Genomic DNA, 16,089 nt, shown 5'->3' with positions numbered 1-16,089 from the left:
TCTTGATTTTTACATGCTTCTACATCACATTTGGCATCTCATAGTACTTGGACATGGCATTTGGAGGCTATTTCATGCATGGCGTCAGCCCTAGAAGCCTAACGGCTCACACTTGTGGACTTGTTTGAGCATTTATGATGAGGGCTAGTGAATTGGCTTGTAACTCGGGCATGTTTAGTGATCAAACTTGTGTCTAGGGGCTTTTAGGCTAATATGAGAGTTTGTTCTCATCATATAAATAGAGGAGAGTATCAGGTCATTTGAATCATCATCACTTCGACTATTTCGACCCTTCTTAGGAGATTCCAGCCTTTTTGTATCTTGGAGAGATGTGATCTATGGAGTATTTTGTTTCTTGGAGCTCTTGCATTGGAGAAGTTATCTCGGATCAATGAATGGATTATTCATGCATTTTATCTTGTAAGTGAGCCTTTTATTGATGAAAATTTGATCTTATGTCTAATGTATGGAATGTTTCGATAATCTAGGGTTTTTCTTTTGCACCAATTATTATTGAAGATGAATTGTATAGAGTCTAGATATCTTCATTGTATGCATTACTTATGAATAAAATGTGAATGGCAATCCCAAGTGAATATTGATCCCTCACAAAGGTAATAGTTAGGGTTTTGTGCTAGGGCATCAAAACATCCTTACTCCTTTGCAAGATTTGACTTATCGATCACATCCATAGACTCCATCAACCCTAGGACTAGGCACTTGCCTTGTCAAGTTAGTGGTCAAACCTTCTTGTATCAATAAATTGAATTTCACTCTCTTCTTTTCTCCTATTTTTGGCTTTCTTAAGGATAAGTGGCCTCAACTAGGGCTTGGAGCGATTTGGCTTAGAGGGAAGATCTAAGGTGGTGGGAGGATTCTACATCAAGAGTAGTCTTGGTTGCCTCAAAATCAACATTCTTGGTGGCCAATCCGTCCATTTTAGGCCTTGAATTCCCTTGCCTTAACTAATTTACCCTAGGAGAAACCCTAGTTTGGTTAAGCTTCAACTTGAGGACTTTTTGAAGGTTTCATATGTCATTAGCTTGCTAATATTCACAGTTTGGAAATGTTTTCTTGGCGCCTTGACTTTAGGCCATATCATTTTGCATGCTATTATTCAAACCCTAGGTCTAGCGTGCCCCAAGTAGGTCTCTCTAAGCCTTAAGGAATGCAAATTGCCTTATTTTCATTGGTTGATCCTTGTACCTAAGTAGAGCCATTCTTTGGAAGCCTTTTGTGTCACATTAGACCTCTACGCTTAGAATATCTCTTGTAGGTGACCTATTTACTGGGAAGACTCCCATTGGTGAAAGTCCATAAGCAGCAGGGGGCAGTGGATGTGGTGACAGTGGACAACACCTCATTGTTGTGACTTAGTGTAGTGCTTGCCTTGTAGAGTACCCCTCTACAAGACCTGTTAGATTTCGCGGTAACATTATCAGTGGCCAAGCTGACTTGGTGTTTAACATCTTGGTCAACTTGCAAGGACCAATGACATGGCCAGCAATATGGTCAAGATGGTATTTGAATCTAATAGTGCCGTCACTATATTCAAGTTTTTATAATTTATGGAGAAGCTTAGCTTTTCCTGGAATTTTTTCACAATAAGCTGAAGCAAAGTCCTTCCTTGGCATTTTCACTGTTTTGGTTTAATGTTTGCTGCTGTTAGGCCCTTAGGGCTTATTTGCATGGTGTTTAAACATAATGTTTTCTGCCGTTTAGAGTTTGCTTGCAGGCTGCAGCAAGGTAAAAACTTAACAGCCTATAGATATTCGTCAGTGAAGGCTGTCAATAGTAGGCCACAGCCTTTAAACCTCTGAAAAAACAATAGTAAAACAAAAACCTAAATAACTAAAAAGGAAAAAAACCCAAAAAACCCCTAAAAAATTCTAAAAAATAATCCTGTGAACCCTAAATAACAAAAAGCGGCTAATAAGTGATGAAAACAGTTTGTAGGGGTGTATCTCCAAGGGTGAAAAAGAAGCTTAAAGAGGTCTGTAAGAGTCGCTGAGTAAGATCTCGAAAAATTTAAAACCTTTTGTTGATGCACTAGATTTCTGACAGCATTGGTGGATGGCCAACAATTGTTGGTGGGTGCCCCAAGTGTGTTACTTCATCCTCTTGTAGGTCTGTTTGTCACTTGCAGTAAACTGGCAGAGAAGAAATTCACTGAAACAGGTTGAAAAAATGAGAAAAATCGCACTAGAATGCTGTTTTATAGGTTCTTGGGCATGATCTGTATGGTACTCATGAGTCAAACACATGTTGACCAAGTCAAAGTTGGTCGATGTGAGTTTGACATGGTGTGAGTTGGAAAAAAGCATCTGCCTGCTGATCTGATTCAAACTTGTGATCAGCCACTTTAAATTGTGCCTCGTTACACTTATTATACACTCACATATACACATTTGTATGTACATTGTATACAGCTTCTTAAAAGGGAATTTGATGATCTTAATTGATATGTCACCATCAAATTTATGTTTTTTAATTATATTAAGTTGTACTTTTATATGTTTGACATTTAGTGATAGCCCTCAAATATGTTGTTAGACCAAAAAAGTGCATCGTGTGGAATGTCAAATTCTAGGCCTGCTGGTATTTATATGATGTCTACAGTACTATATTATCTTACTGCAGTGACATATCACTATGTTGGGATTTAGTTCCACATTAATACTCTCTGCACTCCTGTCTTCTTTTCTGGGTTTAATAGGAATATCTTGCATTCATTATTCAAATACAAAATGGCTGATATATAAGGCTCACTACTTGCACATGATCAGTATGATTGATATACCCCATTGAACAGAAATCTTATCAATGACATGATGCTCATGGTGTAAATTTTTCAGGCATTTTCTTTTCTCATAATGGTGGTTGTCCTCCTGAAGTTTCTATTAAGCAAAAGTCAGTTTTTTTGAAGAGAAATTATCTTATTTATGATAGTTATATGGAAATCAGGGCTTATGCTTTAAGATTGAAAAACTTTTCTGATGAAAATTATGTTTATGGTCATTGTTGGAAAAATCACCCATTTGTGAACGGTATTTCCCTCTCAACTACCTGCTATGAAATATGTTTGTGATAATACATAATCTTGAGATAGCAAACGATATACATCATGAAAAGGTGTAGTACAGATAAAAAGGTAGTAATTATGGAGCTAGTGGCTCAAAGCAGTTGTTTTTTAAATAAAAGCTTTCACATTGATCTTTTGTTTACCACAAGTAACAAACCATTTAGATGGAGATTAGTTTGATAAACAGACGTGTGAGATATTAACATAGTCGTATGTGTCTACCTCTCAAGTTTATAACTGCAGGCTTTACTACGAGCGCGTAGTTGAAGGGAAACCATATCCAGTTTTATGCAGGAGGCTAGCAAGTGCAAATGATGAATTTGGCTGGAACAACAGGGCTGCTTCAGGCTTTGATTTCACTACAGGGAGAAAAATAGAGCAGAAATTGCTCGATTTGAATGAAGTGGCTGAGCAGTTTGGTGGTACTATTTCTGTATTGAAATAATATGTGCATCTTTTCATTGCTTAGCATGTCACTTATATATTTTTTCTTGGCTCCTCCTATAAATGATAGACATCTGACAAGGTCCTTTTTTCCATCATTTGGACCACAGCCCAGGATAGAAATTGATCTACACGATAATATATGCTAGAATTCTGATTACATTGGCAATTAGCACATTTAAGTGATTATGATCCCTTTCCTTTATTTCTATGTGATGTCATTGCACTGGAGGGCCATTCTATAACCCAATATAGGAGAGATGTATCATGAGCAAATAAGTAAGTGTAAAGACAATGTCATGTCGGCTTTTCATATTAAAAATTACTATAATAATAACTAGCCTAGTTCCATCTCAACCCCAGATTTATTAAGCACTGTGAGGGATCAAATCCCCCGAGATGCAAAAATTGTTGAAAATTTGGTAGCTACGGTTGGTATTTTCACTGGAAAATTAAAGGAGAAATCATGAATTTTTATGTTGACCAAGTCGGCCTCATATGGGCAAGTCACCCCACTCATTGAATGGGTTTGACCCTATGGTCAAAACCCTCCTTCTAGCACACATAAATTGGAGTTCGATTGACCTCATTTGGCATCTCACTCACTCATCCATTCAATCTGAAACGAGAAGGAGATCTGTCCACACGTGCGAGGAGGAGAAGAAAATTTGTTCTGCGTTGACCAGCTATTTGACTTTTGTTTGACCAGCATTGAATTGGGATTATCTGCTGATGTTTGATCAAACTTGCAGGCCAATATTATCTCTGATTTGTTGACTAAGGTTGACCGAAGTACTGCTCCTGTTCTGGCTTGTTGACTGAGGGTTGACCGTAGGTCAGCTTCTGTGATTTGACTGAGTTTTGGCTGTGGTTTGTTGACTGTGCTTTGACTGAATTTTGGTCCCTGTTGACCAGCTACCTCAGGCCGAAAGTCGGCCCTCTGTTGCAGACTTTGACTTGGACCAATGTTGACTATTTCTCTATTTTTTGACTGGTTTGACTTGGCATTTATTGAGGTCAGAAGTTGGAATTTTTGATTGGAATATTCTGATGCACATTTTGATGAATTGAACTCTCTCTCATAAAGAGAGATTTTGGGTTTGCCCTGGTCATTGACCTAAATTTTGGTGTTTCTTGTCTCATTGTTTATTATGATCTCTATTGCTCTATTGGAAATATTAATTGTTGATATTTTTCATGTATAACTGCCTAGTGATTGGAATGCATTAAAAAGTCTAATTGTATCATTGGAAGTGGTTATCAGTTTGAAAAATTGTACTAGTCTTGATTGCACTAGAAAATCAACAAAAAATTCCACAAGTTTTTGCACCATCAAAATGAGTTTCTTTTTTTAGGGATTTGATTACTCTTGATGCTTGATACACCTTTGGTTAAATTAGATCTAGGCTGGTCCATTTCCAATCAATGTCGAATATATGTATTAGGTGTTGATTTTTGTATTGCATTGGGAGGTATTTCCGTATGTTTAAATGGTTTTCAAGTTGGCCTAGAAGAATTATGAAAAAAATATTTTTTGAAGTGACAAGTCAGCCCAACCTACCAAGGGGTGTGTAATATCCGTAAGGAAAATTAACATTGATAAACAAAGCATTCATAGCATATGCAACACAAAATTTCACACAAAATTAAATATTCGGAAATACTCCAAAAAATTGCGCAAAACTGAGCCATTTTATTATAATGCAAAGGGGATACAATATAAGCTTAGAATGTATGTACCTGGGTTTTCCCAAGGCAAGCTAATAAGGCCCAGGTGATGGAAATAACTGCTCAGTTGCTAGGAAGATGTTCCCCTCAATGCTCTGCATTGGTCCCCAGAAAACTGCACTACTCGTTGGAAGAATCTACTGTTTGACCCTCCTCTAGTGCTCATAAAATTCCGGAAAATTAACCTTGGTCTCCCCACAAATAACCCACCAAAACCCAGAAAGGGTTTGGTCTAGTTCTGACCTTCGAAATTTGCCCCAATTTCTATGCACTTCTCCAACTGTTGGGTAAATCGACCCTCCAAGAAATAACACTGTTTGAAGTCCCCAAAATGGTAGTAAGATCCAACGAAATTCCTCTCCGGAAGTCTCCACCAATCTCAGTTCAGCTCAGCACCCCAATCAACCTTCTCCCCAACTCCCTGGTGATGACTCAATGGCACAACAAACTTCCTCAAAATCGTGGCCAGTTAGCACTCCAAATCTCCAGCAAATGGTTTCCAAAATCACTCTCAGAAAACCCAATGATTTCTTTGCTCCACAACCAACTCCCCTAAGTGATGCGTATTTCCCTTACAACACCCAACTTGCAGGAAAAGTTCCACGAATTGCCTGATAAACTTTCGTGCTAGCTCCCAATGTAGTGTAGATCACCTCCTTGGGCTGGCACTTGAAGTCCACTGAAGGTAGGGTGAGATTCTCGCATGAAAATCTCGTGTGCTCAATAACACTTGTAGACTTGGCTCTTAGCTCAAGCGTGCTAGGTAAGTGTAAATGTCAAATGATCAAAAAGTCCCCAAAATGATGAATGCACCTCCTATTTAGCCTTGAGCCTCCAATTCCCCATGTGGGTCCCATACATCGACCCTCCTCATCTCTCTTCCCTCCATGAGTGTGTATTAGCCAAGGGGAGCGTATTTCCATTTGGGGGTGGCCCCTGTGAAAATTCCTTAAACTCGGGAATTCCTACTGCAGCACTGATGATATTTCTCCTACTTGTTAGATTTAGATAAACAAGTTATTTGCAGTTTCTTATGACAAACATCAAAATACATACACTACAACCTACACCAATTAAATTATATGCCAAAACAAGAAATTGAACAATAGAGGAAGATACTCACAAATGACAGTTATTTTTGGACAATTGTCCTCGGAAAAACCCAATGTGGGAAAACCGGTGTAGCAAATCTGAGGGTTTGTATTATTATGCAGTAGTTTCCTGAATACAACTTCTAAATGCCCTCCCAGCAATCTAGTTACAGAGAATTATGTCTGGCAGAAGAAATTGGTGAGATTACCTCGCTCTACCAAGCAAGTCTTGGCTGATCCATAGCTGAACCAATTGTCCCTGACTATTTCCGCACTGCCCTTGCGTGGGCCCTGCGTCAACCTTTAAGGCGTTGTAGCACCTTAGTGCTGGATCGATTTGCTCTCTCGGAGCTCCCGGCTCAGAACGTCAAACCCCAACAAATTTTCGGACTTCTACTTGGAGGACTGCGCTACCTTTGCGTCAACCCCTCCTGGGTAATGCACCGCCTCCTTCTGGTGTCTCTCTGCCTCTCTGCTGCATATCCTTGGCTCAAGAGAAGATTCTCCAACCAAACTATCCCTACTCCTCACTACAAAAGCTCACTATCGAAATTCTCCCGGCAGTTGCTCTGCTTCAGAAAATTGAACTTTTGAACTCACTCTTTGTGTTTTTTCCAAATGACCCTCAAGCCTCCTTAAATAATCTTCTTATTGACATTGAACGACCCAGATTAGAAGTTAATCAATGGCTAAGATTATTTCTGCTTGATCTTCATTTTCTTCTAGAAGTTACACTCACAGTTAGATTAGTACCCATTAATTATTTTAATTTCCTAAGTTTAGACTTAAGGACCCATTAAAAATAATTAATTATTTTAATAAAACTGTCTTCAGGTGGAATTTCCCAAAACTCTTTTTGGGTTCTTTGGAATACATGTGCCTAAGCCTCCCTGCAAAATTTGAGACTTAGAGCACATCCAATGCTACAAAAAATCAACACTCCCTCTTAGCGAGGAATGTGCTCTAGCAATGCCTCCCACTGAAGCATCACCCTAACTTTATAACATCATCCTCTGCGCTGTTGATGTCAGACATGCTGTCCACCAACCACTGTGCAATGCTGCATCTATATTGCTACTGGCCTTGCCATTGTCAACACTGCATCTGTACTGCAACTCCCTCTGAATTTCTGCATTCGTGCTACTGCTAGCACTGCGACTGCCAACTACCCCAGCACTCCAAATGTTGCTGCTACTGCATCAACAATCGAAAAACATCCCAAATTACTGAACAAATGTTCAACATAGATGCATCTCGATGCTGAAGATCTGACTGCTGCTAGTCCCACGCTGTCCCTCTAAAGCCATTGCGTTGTTGCTACTACACTGTGCCTCCCTGCATTGCTACAACTATGCACTACGTTGCTTAGACTTGGCGTTCTAGTCATTGCATTTGTCGCTCCAACACTCCTCTGTACCATCTGACACTTAGTCCATCTTGCTACTACTGATTTGGGCTCCCGTCGCAAGGTATTGATTTGAGAGGTGGACTCCTCAAGGATCCTGCCCATCTGTAGCTCTTTCGAACTACAACTCCAAATTAGCTTAGCTCCCTCCTGGAGGTATCTCGACTGTCATGGGGAACTCCTCCTCAATCTTCCCAGGTGCAACCTTTGGATCGTGCTTTTCATATTTGTGCTTCTTCCTGAGAGGACACTGTGTTGCGTAGTGACCCATTTCACCACACTTGAAGCATTTGATCTTCGAGACGTCCTTCTTTTGCCTCCGCTGCTCCTCGTGACCCTTTGATGCAAGGTATGCATTCTTATCCTCCTCCTTGGGATTCGACCCACTGCTGCTGCTTCCGTCAAGCTTAAACTTGACCAGGTCTCTCCTCAGCTCCTCTTGCTTAAGAGCTGCCCACATCCCATCCCAATTTGGCAAAGTCGCCCTGCCCAGGATACTCTCGACAAAGACTTGTCACTCATCTGACACTGAATTGAGGGCTAGTCTAGCCAACTCGGACCCTTGAGGTGTAGACCCCACAACTACTAACTCGTCCCGCGTCTCCTGAAGCTTCGTGAGGAACAGATCTATGCGCTCCCCCTTTTGCATCTTTGCAGATCTTAGTTTCTGCTCTAAGTACATCTTTCGTTGCTTGGAAGATCCCTGATATAGCGTAGACAATGCATCCCACATCTCCTTAGCAGCCCCTCTGTTAGCGATGTGACAGACCACACGATCCTTCACTCTGTCGAGGATCATTCTCTTTGCCTTCGCCATTTCTGCTTGGTACTTCTTTAGCGGATCTGGATCTGCTGGCACAACCACCAAGCTGTCGACATATGTCTTGAGAGAATGATCATCTAGAAGGAATGACATCCTTGACTTCCAGATGACATAGTTGGATGCTTCGTCCAATCTATCCTGATCCCTCAAAACACTGGTTGCCATCTCTGCCACGAAAACTGTTGAACTGCTCCTCTTTGCTTCTTATTGCTGCAGCTCAGTCAATAAGAAAACAAACTTCTTGGCGGGAAGTCTTCTGAGGAAACAATTCCTTCACAGTGCTTCTTTTCTCTTTTGACGTCTTTTTGCACAACAAAACGACTTGTAGAAAAACTGCGTCCCACCAGCTCTTCCTCACATTGAGGCTTAGCGCTGCTTCCTCTACCACGATAAAATCTTGATTTGAAATCCCTTCCTCTTTGTCGACTCACTTAGAGAGAGGCTTTCCTCAAACCTTCAACCCTCCTGGCTAGGACTACGCAAACTCTTCTGGGGATTCGAACTGCTGCCTCCTGTAGCTTTTTTGACCTCCTATTCTACTCAGCGCTGGGTTCTTTGGCACTATTCTTCTTGCTTCACCTGCACTAGCACTGATACCATGTGAAAATTCCTTAAACCCAGGAATTCCTATTGCAACACTAATGATATTTCTCCTACTTGTTAGATTTACATAAACAAATTATTTGCAGTTTCCTACTACAAACATTGAAATACATACACTGCAACCTATACCAATTAAATTATATGCTGAAACAAGAAACTGAACAATAGAGAAAGATACACACAAATGACACAATGACTTTTGGACAATCGTCCCCGGAAAAACCCAATGTGGGAAAACCAGTGTAGCAGATCTGAGGGGTTTTATTATTATGCAGTAGTTTTTTGAATACAACTTTTGGATGCCCTCCCGAAAATCTAGTTAGAGAGAATTATGACTGACAGAAGAAATTTATGAGATTACCTCACTCTATCCGGCGAGTCTCGGCTGATCCAACAGCTGATGTGTCCCCAACTATTTCTGCGCTACCCCTGCGTCAACCTATAAGGCACTGTGCCACCTCAGCGTTGGATCGATTTGCTCTCCTGGAGCTTTGACGTCAACCCTCTCGGCTCAGAACGTCAAACCACAGCGAATTTTCTGACCTCTGCTTGGAGGACTGCGTTGCCTCTACTTGAGCCGTTTTGGCTCAGCATCAACCCCTCCTGGGTACTGCACTGCCTCCCTTTGGTGTTTCTCCGCCTCTCTGCTACGTATACTTGGATCAGGAGAAGATTCTCCAACCAAACTATCCCTGCCCGTCACTGCAAAAGCTCACTATCAAAATTTTCTCGACAGTTGCTCTCCTTCGAAAAAGCGAACTTTTGAACTCACTCTCTGTGTTTTTTCCAAATGACCCTCAGGCCTCCTTAAATAATCTTCTTGTTGACATTGAACGACCCAGATTAGAAGCTAACCAATGGCTATGATTATTTTTGCTTGATCCTTGTCTTCTTCTAGAAGTTACACCGAGAGTTAGATTAATACCCATTAATTATTTCAATTTCCTAAGTTTAGAGTTAGGGACCCATTAAAAATAATTAATTATTTTAATAAAACCGTATGTGGGTGAAATTTCCCAAAATGCTTTCTGGGTTCTTTGGAATACATGTGCATAAGCCTCCCTGCAAAATTTGAGACTTAGAGCACATCCGATGATACCAGAAATCAACAATCCCCATTGTCCACTAGCAATTCAATTTCCCCTGTTTCCTTATGTTGGAGTCTCCTCTTAGCCCAAAATTGCAAGTGGGGCCACAAACCCCACTCTTCTTAAGTTGCCACCCAAAATTGAAAAATTGATCAAAATTGATATTTCACTTAGCAACATTGCTAAGTGGGAATATCACAGTCCTCCCCACTAAGATGTTGCTTGCTGTCAAGCAATTGCAATGCTGGATGCTGAAGTATTTGCTCCCTCTCCCAAGTGGCATCCTCATCGGGCAGGTTCTTTCGTCTGATCAAAAAGTCCCTGATGACTTTACACCTCAATCTCCTCTCCCAGCTCTACAAGATAGCCTCAGGCTCAAGAACTGGATGACCATCATCATCCAATGGAGGTAGCTCAGTAGCTGCTGTCACGTGCTGTCCTAGTACCTTCTTGAGGCATGAAACATGGAAGACATTATGCACTCTGCTCACAGGGGGAAGCTCCAATTCGTATGCCACCTCACCAATCCTCCGGTCACCTTATAAGGGCCATAAAAACGTGGCTGTAGCTTCTCGGCCCCCTTCTGCTTCAACGTGGATTGCTTGTAAGGTTGGAGGTGCAAGAAAACTAAGTCCCCCACCTCAAACTGTCTCTCAACCCTGTGCCTGTCTGCATACATCTTCTGTTGATTTTGGGTTATTTGCAAATTATCCTTGAGAGCTTTAAGAATGTTTTGGCTCTCCTGTATCCAATATTTGGCCCATGGGGCCCGACTTTCTCCAAAAACAAGGTCAACAAAAGATAAAGCATCATATCCATATAAAGCTCGGAAATGTGCCATACCGATGGACATGTGATAGGTAGTATTGTAGCAATACTCCCCCAATTGTAGCCATCTCACCCAAGCTTGATGCTGCCCTGTCACGTAATTCCTTAAATAACCCTCCAACCATTTGTTAACTATCTCGGTTTGCCCATCAGTCTGGGGGTGGTAGCTAATATTTGGTGTGAGCTCGGTGCCCACCAGCGTGGAGCTCCTGCTAGAAAGCCCCCATGAAGCGACTGCCCCTATTACTCACTATGGTCTTGGGAAGACCATGCAACCGGAAAGCCTCTGTGAAAAACAACTCTACAACCTGCGAAGCAGAATACTTGGCAGGAATAGCAAAGAAATGGGAATACTTCGTCAACCTGTCCACCACCACGTATATGCAATAACGACCTTGCACCATGGGAAGTCCTGTAATGAAGTCCATTGAGATGCTCTCCCATTTCCCCTCCAGAATGGGGAGTGGCCGTAATAACCCAGTTGGATGGGTTAACTCCCCTTTGTTCCTCTGGCAGGCCTCACACTCCTGTACATGCTTCAACACATCCCCCTTGTGGCCGTTCCACATGAAACGCTTCTTGACTGTCTGATATGTCTTCAGGAACCCCTGGTTTCCTGACAGTGGTGAATCATGCATTCCATGGAGTATTCTCTCCTTCAACTGTGAACCAGGAACCAAATAAATGCGCCCCTTGTGGTAAATGACATTTTCCATCACTCGGTAGCGCTCATCCCCATGGGTACCCTCCAAGATCTCACACGCCTGTCGATCCTTGGAGTACTCCACCAACAACTGTGCTTTCCAATCATGGCAGATGCTCATGAGGGAAAGTGTCGCGGACCTCCTAGATAGGGCATTTGCCACCACATTATGCTTGCCCTTGACATATTCTATGTCAAAATCGTAGGCCTGAATCCTGCTGACCCACTTCTGCTGCCTATCATTGAGGGCCTTCTGCCCCCAAAAGTGGTAAAGACTGTTATGATCATTCTTCACTCTGAACCTGTTACCAACCAAATATTGTTGGAACTTGGCCAAAGCATGCATGATGGCCAACATCTCCTTGTCGTATATCGAGTACAACCTCTCGTGACTAAGAAGCTTCCGACTCTTGAAGGCTATAAGATGGCCCCCTGTGATAATACTGCGCCAATTGCCTCACCTGATGCATCGCACTCCAAGGTGAATGGCTATGTGAAGTCGGGTAGAGCCAATACCGAACAACTGCTCATCACCTCCTTGAGGTGCTCAAATGTTGCCTGTGCCCTGTCAGTCCATATGAATGCCCCTTTCTTGGTTAGATCTATGAGGGTTGCTACTAGTTGTGAGAAGCCCTTTACGAACTGATCCGAATTGGATCCATGAAAAATTATCGGAGTTCGATGACTGTATCAAATCATGACAGACTTCAAAGAGAAACTTGTGAACAAGAGCTATCAGGAAGGACCTTTGGACAATGGCAGTTTGTAGCCAGCACGGAACAACGAGGACCTCGGTCAAAGCGCGCTGACCGAGGCCCATGGAGACCGCGCAGTGGCGCAAACTGGCAATTGGGAAATCTAGATCTGAAAACGGAGGCCATTTCTGATGCGCATCGCTGGGCAAAACCCCTTGAAGTGGATTAGCCCCGAGCGCTCGGTCACAAGGGAAACCTAAAAAACCGTGGGAAAAGCGCTAAACTGAAAGGCAAGTCCTGTGCTCCAAAACTGGCAGAATATCGAAGGCGTTATGGGCAGTAAGCGGGTTTGTCAGGAGACCCAGCGATTCCATACGTCGATTGACGCGTGTCCCGCGGATGAGAGAGAAACCGCTCTCATCGCGGGCTAACGTCTGAGCAAGTCAACCGTGCGATAAGAGCGATAATTGTAGGATCTGGAGGCCCCAGATCTAACGGCGGAGATTGCGCCCGATGGGAAACTGGATTCGGAGGGAGAAAATAAGCTACAATGCATAAGGTTTGAAGTCCGATTTGACTGCTGAGTTGGCGGATGAATCATTTCACAACATAACCGAAATAACGAACCGTCGAGGAAGAGCTGGCGCTTAGTTCGTGAAGGGACAAGTGGCCACCTCCCTGTGAGACGTTACATAGTGGCGATGACGCAGAGGCAGGGAATTCCAAGCGGACAGCAGCAGGCGATCCGAAGAGGTGGAAGAGGAAGCAAATAGTCAAGGGACGGATTGGCTTTAAGCCATGAATAGACAGAGAATGAAAGACAGAGGAAAAAGAGAAGACAGTCGAGAAGGAGACAGGAGACAGAGAAAACAGAGAGACAGAAGCAGAGAATAGAGAGCCGAGCTGACCTGTAGAGTTAAGGCAACATCGAGCAGACAAAACCAGGCTTGAGAGGTTCAAGCAATGACGGAGAGGATACCTGTCGGGAATTGAGTACCAAATTGGGCTCATCCCATTAAGACCAGTTGAGGTCGAGACTTAGTAAAGGGGAGTCTGTGCACTCTAGTGGCTTGGGGAATCCAAGAGCCACCCTACTAAGCATCATCTGTTCCAGGAGACTCTATTCGAGCTCCTCATTGTAAAAACTCTGTTCAAAGACACAATAAAAGAAGGCCACCACTGAAAGCTGGACTGGAGACGTAGCCTAGGAGGATTGGGTGAACTCTTTATTAAATTTTGGTGTCTGTTTTTCTTGCTGTGTTTCTCTTACTGTTTTTCAGTGTCTGTGTATTTTAGAATCTTATCGATCTGTTGCCTAAGATAACATAGACACACACCAACACATGAGTCTATAATACTTTCATTCATTTATTTAATTAACTGAGATTATTCACGAGTGATTTTCAGATCAAGTGGTACCAGAGCTCTAGGCTGTTAAGGTTAGACAAGCTTGTGTTGGATTTAGCTGTTGAATGCTAACTAGGTCAAAGCTCAAATTAAGAGGAGAGTTGGTCGAAACTAATCCTGAAATTGGGAGAGTCTATCCTCAGAAGACCATGTCAGAAGAAGGTTCTGTGGGGCCAGACCCTCAATTCGTAGATAGTTTCCTAGCCCTAAGGTCCATGGTAGAGGAAATGTATAAGGATTTTAGAAAACATAAGGATGAAGACTCATCAGTCTCTAAACAAGACAAAAGAGAAGAAGAGTCTTTCCTCCATGACCATTCAAAAGGCAAAGGGAAAGAAGAAAGCTTTCTCACACCTCCTAATAGCCCTAAACATAAAAATAAGGCATCTTTGATTAAGCTAGATGTTAAATTTGATTTGCCTATATATGATGGAGAGTTGAATGTAGAAAAGCTGGATAATTGGATCAGACAAATTGATGTTTATTGCAGAGTGCAGAGTATCGATTCAGACAAGAGCAATATTCAGCTGGCAAGCCTACGCCTTGGAGGTACTGCCTTGGTTTGGTGGGAAGGCAGGACCCAAGATGACATGAAGAGACATGGTAAGACTATTTCTGTTTGGAGTGAATTTGTTTCTGCAATCAAAAAGTAGTTCTATCCATTGGCCTACATGCAGCAAGCCATGATGAACTGGCATACTCTTCGACAGTTGAAAGGGCAAAGTTTACAAGGATACACCCAAGAATTTAGGAAGAGAGCATTGATTCTAGGAATCTCATTAGACTCACTTGAGACTCTGTTGAAGTACATTGGTGGTCTACACAGTGACATGAGGCACACTATCCTCAGGTTTAATCCCACTAGTATAGATGAGGTATCTGTTCAAGCTACTCATCTAGAAGCTAGAGGAAAGAATGGAAATCCAGAAGTTGGGGGATCATCCCAACCCACTGCAAGCAAGAATAAGGAGAAAAGAAAATAGAAATGGAAAGCAAGGAAGGCTAACACTGCACAGAAGAGCAAGTCTTCATGCACTCACTGTAAGAAGGATGGGCATGATGATGAGCACTGTTGGATTCTGCATCCGGAGCTGAGGCCTAAGAAGTTCGAGGGCAAGAAGAAGAAGACTGCTGCAGCTATTCAGAAAGATTTGGGGTCAGACTTAGGAGATGAAACAACTATTGCAGCCACAGGTATAAAAGGTAAGAATTCTGAAGCATCTACTAGTAATTCTGCACAATCTACTATTGATGAAGAAAATGAGAGAAAAAGACACGAGCTTTTCCATATTCGAGTTATGTCCAAATATCAAAAGATTGATACTTTGTTTGATAGTGGCTCACAAGTAAATTTAATTTATGAAGCAATTGTAAAGAAGTGCAATTTAAATTTGGGCATACCTATCACCATCTTCCTTGCATCGAGTAGAACTTTATAATGTAGATGAGCAAACCTCCAGTGCCATAATTCGAATTGAAGAGATGTGTCGCAAGACATAGCTCCCAATGGACTTCCTCCAACTTGATATAGGCTATCAACCCTGAATCCAAGAGTAAATGCTTCTTTGAAATTTCTTTTCCAAACACGTACCTTTCCATCAATGAATGCCACCTTGAATCCTTTGTCTTCCATCACCGAGATAGATACTAGGTTCTTCTTTAGATCGGGTACATATAGTACATCTTGTAGATGAATGATGTTACCTTGATTCAATTGAAGAGTAACATTCCTAGTCCCTTTCACAGGATAAGTGGTATTGTCTCCAAGAATGATTTCTAATTTTGTATCCTTTTCTATGAGATTTGAAAGAGCCTCCTTATACACTGTGAAGTGCCTTGAGGCACCACTATCAATCAACCAATTTCCCAAGATATCCAGAGGAGAGGCGGTAGAAAGGGCAGATATAAGATAGAATTCTTTATGCTTGTTATCTACAACATTAGATTCATCATACTGGGAGTTTCTTGATCTTTTGGGAGGTCGAACATTTCCATGTTGAGTGGCGGGAGCATTCCTTTTTCCTTTGTTGTTGAACCCGCCATTCCTCTGATTGTGATTGCCCCTGAAATTGTTACGGTTGTTGGTGTCCTCATCCCGAGGTGTATCCCTTTTATGAGGACACTCCCTAGCATAGTGGCCAAACCTGTTACAAATGAAGCATCTACTTTTTCTTCCATCTTTGAATCCCGGT

General features: G+C 42.1%; 1 protein-coding gene across 1 annotated transcript in view; it reads left to right on the top strand.

Moving 5' to 3' along the window:
* Nucleotides 1-16,089, top strand: part of LOC149142394 (Prolyl oligopeptidase family protein) — a 320,206-nt gene that overhangs the window by 94,739 nt on the left and 209,378 nt on the right. Inside the window, exon 2 of the mRNA XM_089453124.1 lies at nucleotides 3,326-3,504. Coding sequence (XP_089309250.1) covers nucleotides 3,326-3,504 — 179 coding nt within the window. The remainder of the gene's footprint in view (nucleotides 1-3,325; nucleotides 3,505-16,089) is intronic.

The sequence above is a fragment of the Pinus tabuliformis genome, chromosome X (assembly GCF_031772625.1).
Source record: "Pinus tabuliformis cultivar Carrire ecotype Pingquan chromosome X, CPIR1, whole genome shotgun sequence".
In the NCBI taxonomy this organism is placed as follows: Eukaryota; Viridiplantae; Streptophyta; class Pinopsida; order Pinales; family Pinaceae; genus Pinus; species Pinus tabuliformis.
The sequence above is the reverse complement of the archived record's forward strand: the minus strand, read 5'-3'. Positions and strand labels throughout refer to the sequence as shown.